This window comes from Anas platyrhynchos, chromosome 14, assembly GCF_047663525.1.
Source record: "Anas platyrhynchos isolate ZD024472 breed Pekin duck chromosome 14, IASCAAS_PekinDuck_T2T, whole genome shotgun sequence".
NCBI lineage: Eukaryota > Metazoa > Chordata > Aves > Anseriformes > Anatidae > Anas > Anas platyrhynchos.
Window position 1 is genome coordinate 5,545,160 of NC_092600.1, and position 22,772 is coordinate 5,567,931.

Sequence of the window (22,772 nt, forward strand, 5' to 3'; positions counted from 1 at the left end):
CAAAAGGCAGCCCAGGATGCCCATCGGGTTCTGGTTCGTTTATTGAGTACATGACAGGTCAGACAGACAGTGTAAAATCACATGGAGTAGTTGGACTTTTAAAAAATTACAATAAATTACTGAATAATTAGTAAAAGCGGTTTTACTCATGGCTGCTCTCCGGATACAGGACAGAGGAGGCAGGAAAATAAGAAATACGTACGAGCTGTGAATACACAGAGAGAACGTCACGAGGGGGGATTAACACTGAGTAGCACACCGAGTAGTGTTAAATGGGAACATCCGACCACACGCGTCCTTCCCAGCCTTTGCATTCCCGATGCCAGCCAGAAGCTGTAGCAAACCTTGCCCTCAGTGCAGGGTTTGCTCTCGCTGAGCACCAGCATCTCTCGCTCTGGCCCTTCGAGGCAGATGCTTGTGCACTGAGATGAATTCAGCTGTACAGACAGCATCAATTCTCCTTCCTCGGAGCAGATGCCCTGCTACCAGAAGGCTAACTCTTAGTTTCTTCTGGGCTTTGCCGATTTAGAGAGCAGTCGCTCAGTCTCCCAGTTATTTAATCTCCTTAACTGGAAAGAGATCTAGTCTATTCGGGTTTCCCGTAACGGGCTGATGGCAGAGCACCACACTGCTTTGCCTTCTTCTTCTTCAGGTGTAAACGCCCGCTGATGTGCAGCAGTTCCTACGAGCACGTCCGTGGTCAGACACTTTGTACACGAGATGTTCGGAAGGGACACACTCAGCAGCTGCAGGTGGCACAGCGCTCCTGCAAACCTTCCTACCCCCAGCATTTGCAAGGGCTGACTGATCACAGTATTCTTAGGAGTCTTTCTGAAAATTGGACCCATGGTTAGTTAGCAAAAAAAAAAAAAAGAGACTCAGCAAGAAAATGAATATTTTCTGCTCCAACAGGGAAAGTCCAGCAGACCAGCATGCCACAGATCTGCAATGTTGAGGCTGATTCACTGACTTGTATGTCAGGAACATACTCCCTCCTCCTTACAACTGTCAAGGGCCCATTGATTGACTTAATATTACTTCTGCACTGAAGTCAAGGAGCTTGTGGCTTCCCAGACAAACTGAAAACAGTGTCTTTCAACGAATTAGAAAAGCAAAATCTAGAAAACCAAGTTTATCTCAAAACCGTCTCCTGAATGCTGAATGAGAAAAAAGTTATCATTTGCTATGAAAGTGCCAAATCACATCTGAAAAACCAGCAGATCTGAGAATGTGTGTTTAGATCTTAGGGTGCTGGGAGCAGTGGGGCACATCTGCATTATAGCTGCTGGGTCACAGAACAGCACTGAAGAAGAACTTGCAAGACTATTTATTTATAGGTCAGGGTCCTATAGCACTTGAGGACACTGCATGAGCTCTCAGACTGCAGCCAGATGTGAACATGGTTTCAAGCCAGGCTGCATCTGCTGTGCAAGTTACCCAGGAACCTACAGCAAACAAGGGCAGGCAAGGAGCAGTTACTGTCTGAAATAAAACGTCATTAAAATAAAAGACAGCAAAAGGCAGACATGCATAATTTACGGTGGTAATTCTGTATGTCAGGGGCTATTAGGTTCTAATGGCTCTTGAGAATGTAAATCTAATTCTGCCAGCCCAAGTAGCCAAAAAAGCACCTACAGAAAGCAGTCACTGTCTGAAGCCCCTTATCGATCAGGATCTATCGTAATTGTGTAGTTACTGGTCTCTGATTAAAGAACAACAATAACAGAAAAAAAAAACAAACACAAAATATCAAACCATCCTGCCATCTGCCACATTACCTCCCCATTTCATTTCCCAAAGACAATTACTGCTTTGAGTTCACCCTGACACGGAGGAAAGTTCATAGTCACTGGATGAACTGAACTGCCTCTCCACCTTCTTCTGTTCTTTGATCTTTTGCAGAATGTTGACCTTTTTCTCAAAGTAGTTTACGAGGGCTGTCTCAGTCAGCATGGAAGCTAAGATCTGCTCAAAGGAGATTGACCAGTCAGTGTCAATGGTACTGCCGTACCTGGCAGCTGCACTGCCACCTTCACAACCAACCAGGACCGTGTCATCTGCAATGTCTTCACACTGCAGGGAGCCTGTGCTGACCATGGAGTAGGAAGACATGGACATATCATCTTTGGTTTCATCATCTGATAGCAGCTGCAAAGGAGAGCCTTGTCCTTCCCCTGACCCATCTCCCAGCGTTTGGTTCTCCTGCTGGGTTTTTTCAGGCTGAGGATCTCCGCAGGTTTTGTCCTCGTGGTCAGCTTGGGGCTGCTGCTCCACTGCCGAATTCTGACTCTGTTCAGATGTTGGTGACTCCTCTTCACTCACGGGATCTTGGGTACTGTTTGTTTTGCAGTCCTCAGACTTCCTTACAGGTCTGCTGGAGAACTTCTTCCCAACCTCCCCAATTCGCAGAAGGAGACTGGCTACCGTGGCAATTGCATGGTACAGCTCTTGTTCTACGGGGTCCTCACTGAACATGTTGTAAAGGGTCTTGCATAACTCTATGAATTGTTCCTTTCAAAGACAAAGACCAAAAATCATACTTAAGGCTGCAAAAAGTTGACAGTGGTTGATGAAACAACAGACACCATCTTGCCTGACTCTTCATTTATTTGCCTCCCCATCAAGTAGTGACTTTTACTGATTCAGAACAGTCCAAACACAGGCAAACTCCTCTCTCTGCTCTAGAGGCTAAATTGAGACACAGCTAGGAATTTAATACTGGCAGTATTTTTGCTGCCAGATGAACAGAATACTGACATGACCTGAGAAAATCTAAGCTTTACTTCTGCCCTGTTTCTCTTTTGTGGTCAGCTTCTACACATTTCCCAACCGGTATAAAAAGCACCCATAAAGGAAATTAGAGACAGAAAAGGTGGCACTAGTCATTAGACTCTCTTGTAACCACATTCTTTGCTCTCTCCTAAGCAACTTTAACTTCAGGCAATGTAAAAACAAAAAGCCAAACAAGTTTGTATGACTGGTGGCGTATCTGAAACATACTGCTCTAGAGGGAAAACAAAGATTGCAGGTCTTACAGGAAAAAATGATCCGGGAGGCACAGAATCAAACACGTTTGACAGGTGGAAATAAAGCAGTTTGATAGCCAGCTACATGTCCACTGAGGAATTAAACACAACTGTTTAGAACTAGAGGCTTCTAAAGCTCACCAGACCAGAAGAGCAAGGCAATGTACTGGCAATGACTGAGCATGCTGGCAAAATAGCTGCCACATATTGCTGAATTCTCTGATAAGCTGTCGGTCATCTAACCGGAAACCTTCAGGTTCAATTCTTACCTGGCTCATTTTAGGGAGATCTTTAATAGTTTCTTTTTTGGACTCTTTTTCTTTGGCCCACATTCTTAGGTAGTATCTGTAGTCCTGTGGACTGGTACCTTTCTCCTCTGCAAGACAAGACCAAGGCACTACTGCCAGGTGGTTAATGGTTTCAGACAAAGAGAACCCCGTCTCAGCAAAAAATGTGTTGGAAGCAAGTTTTATTGACAGCTCAGGAAAGCATCTATCAGGAAAGCTGCATTGTTTTCTGCTGGTTTATCTGACAAAATTCAGTAGAGCAGTAATCTTCACAATGACTTGTGTTGGAAGGGACCTTAAAGAGCCTCTAGTTCCAACCCTCTTGCCATGGGCAAGGACGCCACACACTAGACCAGCCCACCTGTCCTTGAATGCTTCCAGGGATGGGGCATCCATAAATTCTCTGGGCAACCGGGTCTAGTGTCTCACTACCCTTTGAGTGAAGGATTTCCTCCAAACATTTAATCTAAATCTCCCCTCTTTTTGTTTACAACTGTTCCCCTTTGTCCTATCACAATCTGCCCGTGTAAAAAGTCACTCTCCATCTTTTCTATAACCTCCCTGTAAGTACTAAAAGGCTGCAGTAAGGTCTCCCTGGGGTATTCTCTTCTCCAGGCTGAACATCCCCAGCTCTCTCAGCCTTTCTTCATAGGAGAGGTGCTCCAGCCTCTAATCATCACTATGACCTTTCTCTCGGTCCACTCTAACAGGTCCAGGTCCACATCTTTCTTGCTTTGGGGGCCCCATATCTAGATGCAGCACTCCAGGAAGGGCCTCAACAAGGGCAGAGTAGAGGGGGACAATCACCTTCCTCAGCCTGCTGGCCACACCTCCATTGATGCAGCCCAGGATACACTTGGCCTTCTGGGCTGCAATCTTAACACTCCTGCATTAGCCTGACTTCTAATAAATGAATTCTATTAGTTGATAACTATAACCAAACATGATTTTCAAATGTTATGATCTTGGTAGGCTAAAAAGTCAGAGTAGTAAGGCAGGAGGGCTACTTTGTAGCTCACATCCCACTTTATCACTGTCCATGCGGGACACTTCGAAAGGTCTCCACGATACAGCGAAGGACAATTAAGATGATAATATGAAAGAAACAAGAGTGGAATGTCTTTATGATGAAATTACCTTTTTCTTGACCATTGTCATTTCTCCTTCCTTTGTCTTCTGGGGTTTCTAAAAATAACAAAATTATTAAAAAGTCAATAATATCTGTTTTTCAACAACACAACACATGTAGAATATAAGGCAACTCATATCCAAATTAAAATCATGTATGGATATATTTAACAGAAGCTAGATCACACACTTCCACAGGACAGAAGCATGAGGGTGTTGGGATAAACTGGAAAAAAAGAAGCCACACTGAAAAAGGGGGTGAAACAGCTGAGGGAGATGACAGAACTCTAAAAGAAAGGGTGAAACAGACATAAAAGGCTCCTAAGCAATGGCATGGCTTAAAGACAAAGGTTCAGTTATCCAAAGCAAGATAACAAATGGAAAAAAACTAATCCACTACTGAGCACATAGGGTAAGTGACTAATGTCTACACTGTCCATTACTCATGGGCTGAGCAGACATTTTGGCAGTAATTTGCAGAGTCTAACTTTATGAATTTCACTTCTGGTTCCTTATATTGTCACTAGACTACACAGGAAATCTTGTCTGAGCTCAGACTTATTCAGTTAGCCATCTAGCACCAAACAGTGCAACTACCCCTTTTATTTAACTCTTTTTTTTTTGGAGCATTATTCTATTTTGGTTAACATTAAGCACAAACAAGATACTTTATTCATACTTAACATGGACAAAACCTATTTTGGCCAAGGTCGAAACACAATAGGTAGAATATATTGAAGTGTGTTTATTACTTAAAATACTTTATTCACAGCGGGAATGTCATGAGAGAGGAGCAGCAGCAACTTCTGAGCATTTAAAATAGCATGTTGGTGCTGGCAGAAAATATCAGCATTACAGCCATGCTCAACGTGTGCACATAATCCATGGACTGACCTTGAGACTCACAGGGCAGGCAGAAATCCAGCTCTGAGACAAAAGGAGATACTGGAGCAGAAGAAAGAGGGGTTGAGGGGACAATATCCCAGATAAAACAGAAGAAAAGGCCACAGAGAGACAACACAGAGAAAGAAACAAAAACAAGAAGAGAGACAATGAGACTTGCATGAAAAACCCAAATCAGGGTGAGAGACAGGAACTGGTAAAAGCACACTGCTCCTTCTCAGCTGTCTCTGTGCTTCAGAGCGTGCTGTGTCCTGCATGAAATGGGTGCTCAGCAGTTGAAGCTCCAAACTTCTTTCCCATCATGCAATAACAGCAGCCAACTCAAAACCACTGGCAATCTTAACATATTGCCCACCATGAGACCATGCCTTGCAAAAATCACCATTCACAGCACGTGGATTTGTGCTGCAACTCCTACCTAAACTGAGGTGTACAGGCACAAAGTGTTGCATTACCTTCTGTTGTAACATCCTCTGTGAAATAACTCGTGGCCTCCAAAGCAGACTCTGTCTCCTCTGGATTCAGAGCTGTACTCACAGAGAAAGAAATGTTAAGATCTCTAAGGTAACTGAACAGTGGCATTACCCATTTCATCCGCAAAACTCATGAGGCATCCCTTTTCTATTGCATGTCAGAACAGACCATGCTCACTAGTAGCAATATATGGAAGCAATCACTCACCAGGAGGCAGATGAAGTTTGTAAAGTATTTTGAGTTTATCCGTGAGGTCACCATGGTACATCCCACCTGCAAGTAAAAAAATAAATCAGAAGAGTAAAAAAAACCAGCAGTTAGGACAAAGAATCACCCTCTGCACACAAGCTCAAAACAGAATGAGTTCTAATGCTATGAGGAAATGCTAAGCTGAATAAAGCTCTCTGCAGAAGCAGCAAAGAAATATCCCCAGCAAAGCTTCATCTTGTAGGTTTACCACGTATTGTTTCCCAAAATGGGAGACTGTCTAGCAGGAAAAAGGCATCTTTTGTTCTGCCTTAAACATGTTGTAAGACTGTCAACCCTCCCTTCATGATAGTGCAAACATCACCATCTCTTTATTTTTTTAGTTCTCTGGAAGAGGACAGAAAATGTTTTTTTGTAATATTCCAAGATCTCCAGAAATATCACTTACTCATCCCTGTAACAAACTCCTTGAAGTTAATGAGAGAATCCCTGTTCTCATCCAGAAGCCGGAACAAGCGTCCTGCCAGCACAGGTGTATGTGCACCACAGGACCAGGGTGTCAAACTGATGAACAGCTCTTTGAACTGCTCCATGTCTATGCGATACTGCTCCAGGTAGGGCAAACTCTGATCTCGGCGGGCAGCTGCAGCACGATTGTTTCCCCAGTAGCAACTCATCAGATACTTTGCCTTTGGAGGGAAAGGGTTGATAGGTCAGATTATTTTATACTACAACAATCCATGGGAGTGGAGACTTTCTTATAGCTCAAAAATAGCACCAAGTAAGCAGAGACGAGATATGTCAGACACACTGTTTATCTCAACCATTATTACTAGCATTATTTCACTACAAAATAGTATGATGTGAAGGAAGAGACAGGGACTTTACAAAACTATATGGAACAAATTTAAGTGAAAAATACAAAAAAGATTATTTCAGGTTTGAATGAAATGAAACTCAGTATTTACTGCAAAGGGAAAAAGCAGATTTTAGAACTAGGACTCTGAGTCTACAGCAGAGTGGAACTGAATTTGCAGTGACTTTGGTAAATGAAGTTTGATCAGTTTTTTTTTTTTTTTTTTTTTTTTTTAACAATACATACACTGGCAAACAGAGGCACAGCACTTACAGAGCAACTCTATGGCAAACCTGAGAATAAAAACTGAGGTATAAGTCAATCCTAGCTCCATAAGTGCTGTGTGACATTCCTTTCTCTTGACTGTGTTCTCTGAATAAGCGTCATTCAAATACTGTGAACTTGGTTTGACCATCTTTGCTCCCCAAGAATCATTTCGTAACAGAGCCGGTCTCAGTTGCACCACATGTAACAGAACCCCACATCTGCTTCTGACAAGTTGGATCAAGAATAAAAACAGAATCATTACTTCCTTTTTTACTTATTTTGACATTTGTTTTGTGTCAGAACACACCCCTCCTCACTCTATAGCTTCTATAGGTTCTTACCTTGAACACTACATACAGCTCTTCTAGTTCTTCAATAGAGAAACCAATGTCACTAGACACAGCTCGGACCTACAGTTAGGGAAAAAACAGAGTGAGCTATTTATTTCAAAGCTAGACAAATTAAATGACTCAGTGAAAAATCTGTGTAACAAAGCAGAGAAGAAAACAATTAAAATGAGATATGACACAAGAGAGGAGAGAAAACATAACTATTCCAATACCTTCCATTACCATGGATTACAGGTCAAGAAGACAGTTTCTGGTCAAGCAGAAACCACTGACATTTTAAGCAGCTAGTAAAAACTTACTGATGACTTCCTGTCTCTGCAGCACTGAGAACCCTATGTTGCCCCTCCCTCTTGTTTCTATCTTCAGATATTTGACTCAAATGCACAAAAACAACAGCAAAAGAAACAGATGGACAAGGTTCCCCACCTGGAGCGTGGGAGATAGTTGCAATAGATGTCAATAATCCTTTCTGGCCATTAACCCTTCTGTAAAATTCCCCAACATGCTAGCATACCCTCTAAATAGGAGAAAAATACTTATCTGCTATCTATTTTTCTCAAAGATTACAGGCAAGTAGGAAAACAGACAGTTTTAGGCATTGGAGACTATTATGAGGCCTATAAATGGTTTTTATCTCCCTCCATGCCAAGTATCTAATTTGATCATGCCCAATGACTTTAAACCATTTTATTAGATTAACTAGACCTATGTGAACAAGAAAACTGAAAATCCATTATTCCAGCCAGTAAATCCATTTCTCACATTAAGTGCCATTCTTTAAGTGACTTAAAACCAGGTTTGCTACAGAGCAAACTTTCTTGATTCTTAAAGCATTGCATTAATATGCCATTTGGTAGCTCATTTAATCTGGGAGTCACATACCACACTCTTCTTGGCTGTATCCTCTAGGGACTGGATCACCTTCAGCCTTTGTTTAAAACGCATTTGTTCAATATCATCTGCCTTCAAATTGCTAAATTTCTACAAAAGAAAAAAAAAAGCGGACCAGGTCAGCATCATCTCCTTAAGAACAAATAATCCCTGTTGAATTACATGATCTTTAACAAGTGTAGTGTACCCTCAGAGATTATCTAGAACCCCCAGAAACCTTTTACTAGCAGCAAAAAGGTGAGAAAAAACTGTGGAAATGAACTGGGATGCTTCCATGTTTCTGCAGCATACCTCATGATTTTTGACAGTCTCCACTGGTGCTGGAGAGACTCTTTGGAATCCACAATAGTCAAAAATGTTAGGCTCTACTTTTACCAAACAAAAATATTAATGGCTTGAGCATGCACTCCTTGAGCACCTCGAGCTACGAGCAGTTCAAATTCCATCTGTATAAAACCAGATTTTAGGGGAGAAAAATCACTTAGGCAAAAACTAAGCCAGAACCTGACCTCATAGGATGTTTTGATGAGGTCAAAGATGTCAATTTCAAGTGGTGGGTCATCTCCACTCGTCAATAAGGCATGCAAGTGGGGAATAGGGGGTGAGACGCTCTGTCTGTTAACTACATTGTCCAAATACCTGTGGAGAAAACAAACAAACAGATCCAAGTCTCCAGGATTAGTGTTAAAGAAAAGCAGTAGTATCCTAAATGCATCAGCCCTAACTCCTTTGTATTATTAATGTAAACACACAGGAAAATTTAATTTTTCCCAGCTAACCCACAATGCTATCCTCAACATCTCAGACAGACAACTGATTTTCACTCTACTTTGGGGATATCTGTTCTTTTCAAAAGCAGGCTCCCAGCAGTAAGCTGAAGATCTTACTGTAAATAGGACAGATTCACATTTCAAACAAGAAATTCTTTTATTTACTACACTTGCGAAATATCTGCTTGATCAAGTTTTCTGTTACAAGAAGGCCATTCTTGCCAGGACTTGTTCTTAATAGTGGATTAGAATTCTTCTGTGAATTTTGGATAAGCAACCCTGTGGATTTCAAATTCAAACTGAGAAACAGGAATGTTGTATGCCACCAAACAAACAGCTCTGCAAATATGGGATTCCTCAGCTCATACTTCAGCTGAAAATTTGTTTCAGCTGTTGCAGAAAGCAATAGCAAACATCTCTGGTGCTCAAGTTTCACCCTAGACAAATTTCTATGACCTGCTATGTAATGGAATTCATGGGAACTATAAAAGACTCTCTCTTATAAGGTACAAAGGGATGATGACTAAAAAGGGTACCATCACCGTTCAGTTATAAGTAAGAACAAGTAATGGTACCTGCCCAGAATAGTCATGGCTTCACCTTCATCACAGCACTGTAACAACTTCTCCATGTTGGCATCAAGTATGGCCAATGACACCTGCAAGATAAACTTGATGCCCTCGTAGAAAAAACAGTCAACAATGACCACAGCACTCTCAAAGGGCATGACACTGAGAAAGAGTGTGAGAAACCAAGAAAGGGATATGGTAGAAATCACTCCCAGCTCCTGCATCTTTTCTGACAGCTGTGGAAGATACTCTCGTGTAAGTTCTTCAAAGATGCCTTGGTCCACCAATGCACCTGGGAAAAGAGACAAGAACAATGTCAGAACTCGAATTTGTGAGGTCATGGTACTATAACCAAGTTAATCAATTATTAAACAAAACATGATGAGTTCACTTTGATTTCCTATCAGCTTCTTAATATCAGAACTAAAAGTAACACATTTGTTTAGATTTGTTACCCTGTTCCCAATAAACATAACACATACAGATGGAGATTATTCTCGACTCCATCTTCCTTGTTTAGCTTGGTAGCCCATGACGTCTTTTCCTATGCCTCCACCACACACCTGCAACTTTAAAGGGAAGAGGCTTGTGCTTCATCTTTAAAACCCATCACGTTTAACTAATTCTGAAGAAACAAAATATTCCTGAGAGATTCTGATAAAACTGTAGCTGAAAATCCAGGATCCAGCATGATATTGACAAAGACTCACCCACTACTCTTGTGTTGTAGTAATCTGGCAACATCCGCTCACATAAAGCCACTAGGAGCCAGAAAGCTTCTTCCTCATTGCAGTATAACAACAGCACTGATGTAACAATGTTCATTGCCTATTTGTTGGCAGCATTAAATACAGGCAGAGAGAGAGGGAGAGAGAGAGAAACATGAAGACGTTCATGAAAATTCTGTCATTACAGATCAGCTAAACTTAAAGAGCATGATTACAGCAAAGCAGTCTTGTGGGAGTGAGAGTCAGATTTATTTCCAGCTTTTACTGGTATCTGAGTCACTAGGTGACCTTGAGACAATTAACCTTCCTGTTTCAGTTCCTCTGCAAGGCAGCAGATAATGTAACTACTTTTTGTCAAGCACTTTTGTTAATAAACATGACCATATATGATTCTCAGAGTTTTCAGAAAAAGCTTTGATCGTAACAGAACAATGTAACAAGAACCTCTCATGGCACAGAAATACACAAAACAAATCTGAATTTCTACTGAGCTGTTTGCGAAACAGCAACTGGCTTCATTTGTGATATATTGCTCATGTGCATCACTATTCGCTTGATTTCATTGCTTATTTCAAGGAAACCAGGAGATGCTTTTCTTGAAGTAAGGAGAGCTCTAGCACAAAAACTACTGAAAGAAAGGTGTCACCACACATAATGGATATGTTCAAAATCTATATAAATGCTGTATCCAAAGGATAATTAAGAGATCCATGCAACATCACCACTTCTTTCCACCACATACACAGCAAGAAGGAAAAGCTTGAAACTGAACCAAGAACTGCTGAAAAGATCCAATACAGTCATGGTAACCATGCAGGGGCTAATAAGTCTAAGACTTCCTTCTTACCTGACAGTACCCAATTGTTGGATTTCTGAATGCATAAGCTGTTAAGACTCTCCGGAGGGCAGCAATTCCCAACTCATTCTGGAAGGCAGGATGTTCTGGCATAGAACGGTGCAGATCTCTCTCAATTTCTTCTGTAGCAAGATTGTACTTTCCCATTGACTTTTCCACAAGATCTCCATAGTAACCAGGATGAGTGACCATCTCGTTCCAAGCCCCTGTAATGACAAATAAATACTGCATCACTTCTTGTGCTTCAAAATATAGGCTCTATGCTCACAGCATCAGAGAAGAAGCATCCAGGAAGCACTACACAAACTCAGAAACTACGAATAGACATGAAAGTAAGTATAGAAACAAATTCATTGTTAAAGCATCAGGTTAGAGTGTAAGTCCCAAAACTGAAATTCAGACAAAATTGACCAAAGAGCTACTACACTCATAAATAAAGTCATATTAGTAATGCAATCACTGCATTTTTGTCCAAGACAACCACGAAGTATAATTCATGTGGAGTTAACTTCTGATTTATCTCTTCTGAAATGTGCTGTGATTTATACCTTTTCCCTTGGGATGTGCAGAACACTTTTTTCTGCTAGCTGCCAAAGTATCTCTCACATCCTCCTACCTGAGAAAAGTAGCCACAGCTCTCCACGAAGATTCTCTGGGATTCCTTTCTGCACCAGCTCCCTAGTCTTGGCAGTGCGATACATACACATCCCTCTCCCATATTCAAAGAAATGAATGTTCCAAGACTCTTCCTTCATCTTCTCCTTTGCCTGCACAGGAACAAACAAAGCCATTTTAGGAGATCAAAGCATTTTTATATTTGCATAACAGGTGATTTCTGGGTACTCAGGCCTACATTTCATGAAAGAAATGCACTGTGACACCTAAAGATTTTCTTCTTCCTGCTGAATAAAAGGGTGTATGCTAATCTACACTGTTCTGAATCAGTTCTGACCTGCTTTAAGTCATCTCCACAACAGTAACATGGGCTTAGCAATGATATTACACCTTGCAAATCTTTACATAAATGCAAGAACCTTGGTCTAAGATGACTGTCTAGGAAGCCAAGATACCAGTTCTCTACTGCTTTGATCTGAAGAAAAGCAGTTCTTCACAGATCCTAATTTGTATCCCACAAGCACAGTAACACAAGTTTCTCAGCCTCTACTCATGTATCTCAGTACTGATACAGTAAGCTGATGGTTAGGTTACATCTATGCAGCACTACCATGGTGACAGTGATACTGCAGAGGTGACAGAAGCTAGGGAGAAAATGCATTTATAGTCTCAGAGCAGGACAGGAAATCTGCCACCTACTATACACTATTTATAGTTAATTGATTTAAGTTAAAATATCATTTACCCCTTTGGGTCCCAAGAGCTCCTCAGAATTTCTTCTGAAAAGTTTGAGCAGTCCCTGGGAGGCTGTTGGCACTTCCCCTGCGCAGAAGTTGACAGGTCGATTGTTGAGAGCAGACGGGGGGCTAACTGCAAGTGGGCTGCTGGAAGGCAACTCTGGAACTTCCTGGAAAATGCAAATATTTACTTTGATAAAAAACATAATGTATTTCTGTTGTTGTAAAGTTAGTCATACATAACATATCTGCCAGACTGGAGACAGAGGTGGTAGAGAAGAGGTGGCTACAGTTCTGGCTTTTCCTTTATATTGTCCTTCAAGAACTATCCCCGTGTCTGCCTGAAAGGTGCAAAAATGCGCCTCCCACCTATTTCCTTAGTACCTCACATCCAGGATCACCCAAATTCCACTTCCATTCCCTGTCACTGCCGCATGGTTTCTTGGATGGTGTTCTTTGCAAGAAGTCAGAGATTCTCTGTACCAAGAAATCTCGGTCCCTCAGATTGGCAAAGAAGAAGGTCATTTTACTTTTAGTGCTGATGGACAGAGGGCTGGGCAAGACACTGGAACTATCGGCCTTCTCAACTATTGTCACCTAGAAGACAAAGACAAGGGCAGAAGACATTTGGATCTAGCAGAATCTCCATTATCTGCAAAGCATGACACAAAAGCTAGAAGCAGACAAAGAGATAAGAAAAGGCTGTAGTAATGCAAAACTGAGAAATCCCCACCTCCCTGAGAGGAATGATAAGATGACAAGCCTCCTCTGCCTTGCTGGCAAAACAGATGTAGTTGTTGGAAACAAACATCTGGCCAGGAATGTGCATCTTGTTGAATGGTGTCCACAAGGTACAGTCTGTATGTCCATCCAGGCACTCATCCTTGGGCAGCCGAAAAGTGGCACGGTAGCATTCATTTTTGGCTCGAGCATCAAGGTCTCTGGGGAAAAGTAGAGAGTAGTCCCTAGAGTTTTTTTTCTCCTTTGAAAAACCCACACAAACACTAGCATAAGTGTTTGTTACAATAACAAACTCCAGCCTGTGCTGTGAATTCTTACTATTCATTTCTCTAACTGAGATGCTAACCCTTATCTGACTCCTCTTTCAGCCTTCAGACATGCTTCACTGACAAGGTATGTCCTGCAATACAAGACAAAATAGGCAAGCGCATCTCAGAACACAAATCTGAAATACTGAAATGTTATATCAGATTTAGAAACTGTTAAGAAAAGTCCCCAGTGGAAGGATTTTTTGCAACATACATATTTATTTTTATAATTTTTGAACTTCAGGCCAAGGGGCCAGTTTCATTTTCTTCTTTCACACTTTCTTTTTTAAATATGATTTTTAGTAGTTTGAAGTTGAAAATTCCTTCTGAGAGCCTCTAGTCTGTACCTTCATGCATGAGAAAGACATGAGGGTTTATGTGAATTCAATACCAATTAGGGATGGAAAAAAACAGGCAGAGGACTAATGACTGAAATAACTGAAGCGTTGCCTAGAGTGAGAAAAACCCAGGGGCACCTGAGAGCTACACAGTAATGCTGATTTATTATTACAATCCCCTTTCCTCTGTCTTCTCACTGCTGGAAACACACACCTTTTTAGTGCAGAGATGTTCTTAAGAGGCTTCCTGGGCTTTGGGAGGGACTTGTCCTGTAGGAAGCTCTCATTATCCAGTAGCTGCCGCATAGCAATGTTAGCCAACTGCTCCATCAACTTGAAGGTCTCATTGATGTTAAGAAACATGGAAAAATAAAGTTCGCTGTCCCTTGTGCTCACTTTAATGCACTCAGGGAACAGCAGGGTAGCATTTTTTTCTAGCTGGGTTACATCCACCCATTGAATCACCAGTGTCACTAGAAAAAAAAAAAAGTTAAAAAAGCCACTATTACAATTTGAGATTAAACAAAAATCAGAAATGAAGCTCAAGCAGCAAGAAAGCTCTCCATGCAGCAGTATTTTTCTCCTCTTACATGTGCACATTCCTTTTCTTTATTCTTTTCTGGGTTCTCAAAAAATACTTGGAAATATTATTTAGGAATAGCTGGACTAGAAATAATGCAGCTCCAAAGGACTCTTCTATCTATTAAATGCTTTCAACTACAATTACTCATGTTTTAATTCTTTCTAGCAAGTTAACTTCGTACTCAGGGGTTTAAGTTTTGTTATTACTGGGTGGTTCTCAAACAAAACTCACTAAAGTCAAAAAATTGCTTGGTTCTCTAATTCAGTGGAAGTAAAAGCCCAGGTGCACAACCTGGCAGTTTAAACTTCACTGAAGTGTCTACAAGTGCAAGAACGGGTCTACAAGTTGAGCCAGAGCTCAAAGGATTCCTAAAGAGAAAAAAAAACAAACACCATTCAGCTTTAAAAAAAAAAAAAAAGAGTCCCCATGAAAGATCACCCACATCAAAAAGATAATGGGAAATAGCAGGAAAACAATTAGTAAGTTTATAACTCACCCTCTTTGCCCAGCAGGAAGGAATAGAAACAGAGGTGATTGACAGTGAGGTACAGCCAACCCTGCCGGGGAACACGCCCCTTCCAATAGCTGCAAGAATAGTAATTGACCAACTTCTCCACCTCTGGCATCCCAAACTGCTTCCGCATCTTCAGTTCAGCCTCTTTGAATTTACCTGGATCCTCTTCGCTCTGGGGCTGCTGATTCTTGTTCTCTTCAGCAATAATTCCCTGAAGGACATGGGAGGAGAGACACAGAGATAAGAGATGTCTGCTGACAGACCGAATATACAGTTAAAGGTCACAGCAGCAATCCGGAAGACAGAAAGAAGAAACACAACACAGCAGTTAACATTTCTCCTGTCAAGCTAGAGAAACAGTAAAGACATGTAGAAGGAGCAGTCAGATAGCCTGGGAGTCTACGAGCTGATCTGCTCCTGAACACACGCAGTTAGGGTTCATGTTTAACATTTGACTGCATTTCTCACAGCTGGTCTGGTAACACTTTGAACACCCTGCAGGAGAACTGGTCTGCTTTCACTTGCAAACACGCTTCTTCAACAGGAAGATCATCATCTGTCAGGAAGCACTGAACTCTGCAAGCTGTCAGATCTTGACCGGCCAGAAGGAAAAACAAATTACCACAATCTCTCTCGCACACAGACACACAGCAACTACAGAGAAACCTGACAAGAGTACTAGAAAAGCCTCAGACTGCTTCTGTTCAATAAAAAAAACGCACGTTAAGTTTCTATTCAGCAGAATCTGTGGGCTGGTCATCTGAAGTGTGTTAACTGCACAACAAGCAGAGACACCTGTCTGAACACCCATGCAAGTTAGGGTTCAGTTCCTTTACATCCTAGATGGCTTCTAGACCATCATGGGAACACAAATGCATTGCTTACAAACCAGAATTCTCTCCCCCATATTTGTTCCTAGATCAACTTTAGTTTAACACCATGTCGAAGGTTCACAAGAATTATAATAAGAGATTAGATTTTAATTAGTTACCCTAAGTAGGCTGCTCCTTGACATCTACTGCCCATAACCTCCCCCCCCAACATTTGTCCAGCGTTATGGATGTAATGTCATGCTCACAACACTGTATGCATTTCATGACAATTTCAAATGTATATCTGAAGCTCTGCAATGGAGCTCTTGCTTCCTCCCTTCCAAGGGTAAAAAGCTCTTCATACCACCTCCCTATTCATTATCAGAATCTAGAAGTCCTTCAGGGAAACATGTCCCTTACATGTATCTTGCCCTTGACAAAGGTGGTGATATCTTCTTCATTATCAAAGATGGATAGAGTCTGCAGTAAGTTATTCTCCAGCCATTCCCAGTGCTTTGTGATCTCTTTACGAGATGATCCTAGTTGAAGGGGTGAAATATGAAGGGAAGAGCAAAGAAAAAAAAAATTAGAACAAACTATTTTTTTTTCTCCAAGTTTATAGCAGTAAATTAATAATTACCAAACAGTGATCAAACATCAAACACATCAATTGTATACATGTTGAGGATATTATATACACACCATTATGTGTCTAATGAAATGTCTCAGTTGCCACTGAGGATAATAAGCACACTACCAACACATCATCCTATTTGCAATTACACAGCAAATAGTGTTTTTTCCCAGACAAAAAGCATTGTTACGCTCCAGACAAGAAGTACTCTTAATTCCTAATTGTCTAGAATAAAAATAATGAACTTTCAGAAGAAACTTGAAATTTCAGAACAATCACACTTTTTACACCTCCAAAGGGGTTTCATTTTTCATGGGCAGCACAGAACATACAATTACAAAACAAAAAGCAACCAAAGTATTCAAATGTCAGATGCTATGTTCTTTGCTTTCCTAAAGAAAAAAAAGGTCTCAGCAAAACTTGTATCAGTTAGTTGTCTTTAACCACACAGCCCACAAGGTTCACAGAGGACAAGCTTCACTCACTAACCACTTTAATGAACTCTTCTATAAAAAGTTGCTTTCATTAACATTTTGTTCCCTTAACTGTTCCAGAGATTTACATTTAGTAAAAGATTTCTTCACCTCTATCAACGGCTATTACTCTATTCTCTTATGCAGAAATAAAGAAATAAAATAGCAATTCAATTTTTTAAGATAAGAAACAACATTAAATGCAGACAAAATTTGCAAGTCAAAGACACTTGTAAGTTTCTCATTGCCAAATTCCAGTTGATTCATCTTTTGAAGTTTCAAACAAAAGCAATGGGATATGTAAAAATGTTAACAGCATGCCTCCCACTACTCAAATTCTCTGCTAGAACATTAAACCCCTAAATGTGGTTAATGATGGAAATGAAGAAAACAGCAGGAAACAAACAGTCCCCTAAAGCTACTGTTCTACCTGACTTTCTTATCTAAGAGGCTGCTTCAGCAAAGAAACAATATTTGTGTGTTTGTAGTTGGATACCCGGCCACAAAACCAAACCCCAGCTAATCTGTGGTTTCATAAGCAAAAATAACTCCAAAACCTGAAACCAAAAACTAGAAGCAAATAAGCTGTCTTGTCTCAGAGGACTGCAGGACTATGAGTTTGAGTTTCTGTGTACAGGTCAATGGATTAGACAACAAATACAGTTTCTTCTGCTTTTGTGTATAAGTTTACTTGATGTTTATTCAAGCCACTTGACATTGTTTTTGAAGCGTAACTAATTCTGAATAATACTAAATGGCTAATTTTAAGAGCACAGAATTATCAATTACAGGATGCTTTGGTCATCAAAGAAAAAAACAAATGCGCCAACAGTCAAGTAGTAATGGTGGGGGAATAAATCCCATCTAGTTGTTTCATGACCTGCATCTCTCACCAACTGAGAGCAAACAAAGTGCTAAAAGACAGGTCTCAATAATTGAGGTCTTTCTATGAACAACATTAGAGTAACATACACAAAATGACTAAAATTCTGCAATTCCTACAAAGAGTTCTAAGAACAAAGTGCTGAAGGCTGAAGCTGCATGCATAACTGGAATGCTTCCCACTAGTATTTACACATGACAAACCATACATTAAAGATGGACATTTTTCAGCTAGAGAACCATGTAAATTTTGTAACTTTAAGTGAATGCCAGTACGCTTCTTTTGACAGTAATGTGAATATATCATATGATTAAAAAATAGTACTTTGGATTAGTATAATGTATTTATTCTAGTATAATAATTTATCAAATTCCATACAGTTGCTACATAGCCCATCTCATTCTACCATGTTGCATTACTTCAAAGTAACTGAAATATTGAGAATATCAGCTAATGCACTACTGAAATTGTACAAAAACACGCTTGCTGAGTGTCAAGGTACTACAGAATGATTTGCACCATGTGTGGCTAATACATTTTCTGGTTTTTTTTTGTTTGTTTGTTTGTTTTTTCCTATTCAGTTTCTGTTCTGTCATCTTATTTTCCTGTTTTCTTCTTCTCTGCCTCCTCCTTCGTCAAAAGGGAAACTGATTTTTTTTTGTGGAACACAGCAATTTCTAAGGCTCTCTCCTGCAGAATTTAAGCAGCTCTGCAAGGGAGAATGTTTTGTTGGTTGCCTGGGGACAAGATGGGAACAGGGAAAACAAGGTTTCAACATCTGTAGGCTTAGCAAATAATTACTTCATGCTCAGATTTTATTTTTGAACCACAAAGTGAGAAGTGAAGATGCTTATTGTAAACAAAGCCACTCTAACAAATATGTCTTAAGATATTTTCTTTTCAGCAACCAGTAGGACTTAAAGCCTTAAGCAGAGTTCACTACTGGATACCAGAAGGTTGCACCACAATATTCCAATGCAGCAGTTACATCTATCAAGTAAAAGAGGCCAAGAATTCTTGCTGCTTTAAAAAAGATATATTAATATATTTTACAGATATACTATAGCTATACATCTATTACAGGCCAGAAATAGCAGAAGGAAAAAAAAAAAAAAGGATCAAAACACTAAGATTTCCACAAGAGTGTTTGGCACTTTGAATGACCTTACACATTCCCATCTTGTACTGTGTTCCTGGTAAGCAGGTTCTGGCACAGCACTCATTATCCCACAGCAATCTTTGTCATCACAGCTATATTTTCTCAGCAATCCTCTATGACCCTACAAACCAATATCTTGGAGGATACAAATTTCATAACATCTGCAGAAGTGGAAGCTTTCACAGAGCCTTATGTTCACAACCTACAGTTTAAACAATGCCAAGAAGTTTTGCCATTTCTGGCATCACCCACTGCCCCACCAAAATTTCCTGAGCAGTCACAGAATACTCCTATGTGGGTAACTGATCACTTGAAGAAAACAGAGAATAGAATAACATGAATCCAGCCTCTGACAAGAGTCACATCAATACATACCACACGCTACTGCCCAATACACTTGAGAGTCCTGAGTCTGGTGCAGAATACGGTACGGGGCAACTCTGGCACTGGAATCCAAAACCACATCTAACGTTCCCACAAGGAGACCTAGGAAGCAAAGATACAGAAATTAAAACAATGCAATACCAAACCAAAGAATTGGGTTAAGCAAAAATACATCACTGACACTACAGAAAAGTACCAGTGTTCCTATTATGCACCCTGTGATGGGTCTTGGTCAAGAAAACAAAGACATAAATCCAGTCACTGGAAGCAAATTACCTATGAGCCACCAAAGGTAATCCCACTGTTAATGGCTGAAGTTTAGATGGCAATTAAATATCTGCTAAACCTCATTATGATCCTCTGCCTTCCTAGGAGAGTTTTATAATGAAATTAAATGCATTTTTTCCATGGGGTCCAGACGAATAAGAGAGACGGTTAAAGTGGAACGTCTTCAGATTAACTTTGTCTCAAAAATACTTTTTGAAAAACAGAGCTTTGTCCTCAGTGTGGGCAATAATCTCATAAACCTCTAAGATCTTTCATCACTGAATCCAAATGATTGCCACAAGAATATGAAGTCTCCAGAAATTCCAAGCTTCTACTACTACCTGATTTTTAAGCCACTAAATTATAACACGAAAGAGTTTTCAATACTGTATCTTTCAGCATCAACTATGCAAACAGAAGGCAAGGTCCATTCCAAAATGGAATCAAATAGTTCTAGAAAACTGGTACTCTCAGGTTTCAGTGACATTCCTGCAAGTACCTCAATTAAATAAAGAATGCAGCTAGAGAACCAAAATTTGGTAATTCAGAAGTTATTTTTTTAATATGGTAAATGAAAAGGCAGGCATTTTCAGCACTAAATGCTGACCGCCACTAGACTTCGTAAAGCAAATCCATTCATTTCAATTAAATCAATTTGCTAGTTAAATCAAATATTTAAGATGATACTTTGCTTTATTAATTCTATATAATGTACTACGAGTACCTTTAGCATAAATTAATTTTGCAACATCTTCATTATTTCATTTTCTAATCTTTGAACAGGGAGAGGGAGCACAGTTACTCCTCTGGTCTGCTATTCAGGAGACCCAGGCCCAATTCCCTGCCATCCTCCCTACGCTTTGGGTGAGCCTGAGCAAATTGTACTCGTCTGTATCTTTCACTGTGAAACTTGCTTCCTCCTCCCCTTTATCTCTCCCTCAGCTACCCAAAAGCAAGCAACAGATTAGGGACATAGCACTGAGCCTGCTTCAAGAGAAGCACTACAGATAACATGATCATCCAGAGAACAGCCACATGGAGTCTGGTAATCCTTAAAACAAATGCGTATGCACCCAATGCAACAGGATCTGCTCTGGCTCCAGGTATCTTCTGTATAGTTGTTGGCAGAATATGGATTAAAAACTCATTTTGTATACTTCCTATAACAACACTCGATGTGTCATATGTATTGACACGTGTGCCAGTAACAAGACATGGAGACAAGAACTCGAGTACAACTGCAATTTAAACGACTTGTTAGCTTGGCTGAATATCTGCATTCTAACTCCCAGATGTTAACTTGCAGCTGTCCAGCTCTTGCGAGGAGGTCATGAGGCTTCCAGCACGCAGGGGCTCTGGAGAAGACTCTCACTGGGCTGAGCTTGCTCAAGAAGTAAACTGGCTCAAAGCTTCAAGCACTTAAGAAAAGATCAGTCTAAATGTTTAATTGTCCAGAACAGCGCCAAGGGTGACTTCTCCTTGTGAAGAGACTGGGAAATTCCAGAAGACATTTATATACTCACACACAAAATTACAGAAACCACGTTACATAAGAGAGTAGTTCAAAACCATTTTAAGTATTGTGAAAAAGATGAAATACGCTAAAGATGTTTATCACTTGTGTCACTTCTGTAGTTCGTATTTTTTGTATTTGGTCCACAGGGCCAACCACATGAGGCTGGTTGTGCGTAACTCAACCAATGTAAAAAGCACCTTTTTATTATTTACATAACGGTGCGGGCATTCTGCACGTACACGGGGTGTTTGAGGGAATTCTGTTGTCGTTCACACCGTGCCTTGGTCACAGTGACGTTCATTTAACGGTCCCTGTCAGCAGCCAGGGATACCAGGCAGCCGCACACACACACAATTACCGCTCAGCTGCATGACTTCACCTCCGTCCACGCACAGCACCGTGACTGTCCCCAAAATGTGTAGGAGCACCACAGGAATACCTGTGAGTACCACAGCGAGACCCACCAGTACCACAGCGAGACCCACCAGTACCACAGCCATACCCACCAGTACCACAGCGAGACCTGCGAGTATCACAGCAACGCTCGTGACAAACCACACCTTGCTCTCCCCCACCTAAACCTTTTTTTTTTCTTTTTGGGGTGTATGAAGCACACCCCAAGGACCCGAGGCCACCTGAGTGACCCAAAAACCCCTTATCCCAACCCAATTTTTCCCGGGCCAAGCGGGGAGGGCCGGGACCGCCCGGGGGTGTCCCGGAGAAGGCCGGAGCCCCTCACGCCGCCCACCCCGGATCCCCCACACCCCCCGTGCCCTTCTCGTCCCCTCAGCACCCCCCGGGCCGTGCCTGCCCCCGGCCCCACCGCGCCTCACCCGTGAGGCCGCCCCCTTTGCCGTGTCCCCGCCGGCGCTGGAGCAAGAAGAAGGGGTTGGCTCGCTCCGTCACCCACAGCGCGCCCGCCAGCAGCACCTCCTCGGGCCCCAGCCACATGGCGGCGGCTCGGCCCGGCCCGGTTCGGCTCGCTTGGGCCCGGCCCGGCCCGGCCGGAGCGCTGAGGGGGTTGGTGCAGGGGGAGCGGCCGGGCCGCTCCGCGCCGCCCGGTCACGGGGCCGCGCCCGCCGCCATGGCGCCCCCTGGCGGCCCGGGCCCCTCACGGCAGCGGGGCGGTGCCGTGCGGCCGCCGTGGCGCCGCGGCTCGCTCCGCAGGCTCCTCAGCGAGGAGGTCGCGGGTTCGAATCCCGCTCCCGGGTGCTGCGCGGTGGGGTTTGGCTGCTTGATTTACAGCCGCTCCGGTGCCCCTTCTTGGCACTTCAGCGGGTGCAGGGAGCTGGGTGCTGCACAAAGCACGGCCCTCACCGCCGTGCTGTAGGGAACTGGGGAGATCTTTGCCAGGTTGGCTGTAATTTGCCGTGCTAATGCTTCCATACTAACACCGGGCAGGTGAAAAATCTCCCCCTGCAGCCCTGTGGGATCCACTGACATTAACTAACAGGGGTTATTTAAATGCTCTCTCCCATTGTACACGCTAATTTACT

At 41.8% G+C, this 22,772-nt stretch overlaps 1 protein-coding gene across 4 annotated transcripts; it reads right to left on the reverse strand.

Annotated features, from left to right (window-relative positions):
* Positions 1-23: 23 nt before the first annotated feature.
* Positions 24-22,363, reverse strand: TBC1D9B (TBC1 domain family member 9B). 4 transcript variants are annotated; one of them, XM_027468571.3, is made up of 22 exons: positions 22,110-22,363; positions 19,485-19,595; positions 16,381-16,499; positions 15,131-15,359; positions 14,266-14,524; positions 13,398-13,605; positions 13,049-13,261; positions 12,673-12,834; positions 11,929-12,079; positions 11,304-11,518; positions 10,439-10,556; positions 9,735-10,020; positions 8,899-9,028; positions 8,381-8,479; positions 7,490-7,558; positions 6,474-6,714; positions 6,026-6,091; positions 5,800-5,871; positions 5,336-5,386; positions 4,451-4,498; positions 3,296-3,402; positions 24-2,511 (listed from the first exon to the last, which is right to left on the reverse strand). In XM_027468571.3, the coding sequence occupies exons 1-22, from the start codon at positions 22,225-22,227 to the stop codon at positions 1,819-1,821; spliced, it is 3,765 nt and encodes a 1,254-aa protein (XP_027324372.1). In that variant the 5' UTR covers positions 22,228-22,363; the 3' UTR covers positions 24-1,818. The 4 variants fall into 4 exon arrangements, with proteins under 4 accessions (XP_027324372.1, XP_027324371.1, XP_027324373.1 ...); XM_027468570.3 differs by having other exon boundaries at positions 3,296-3,423; XM_027468572.3 differs by lacking the exon at positions 5,336-5,386 and having other exon boundaries at positions 3,296-3,423.
* Positions 22,364-22,772: the final 409 nt, after the last annotated feature.

What these genes read in the sequence shown, in the direction of transcription:
- TBC1D9B (XM_027468570.3), bottom strand. Translation starts at nt 22,227, where the DNA reads ATGTGGCTGGGGCCCGAGGAGGTGCTGCTGGCGGGCGCGCTGTGGGTG. An exon ending in AGCTCTTGGGACCCAAAGGG is followed by an intron (nt 12,080 to 12,672) that starts GTAAATGATATT and finishes GTTCCTGTGCAG; the next exon opens with GCAAAGGAGAAGATGAAGGA. An exon ending in ATCTCCCTAAAATGAGCCAG is followed by an intron (nt 2,512 to 3,295) that starts GTAAGAATTGAA and finishes TGTCTTTGAAAG; the next exon opens with GAACAATTCATAGAGTTATG.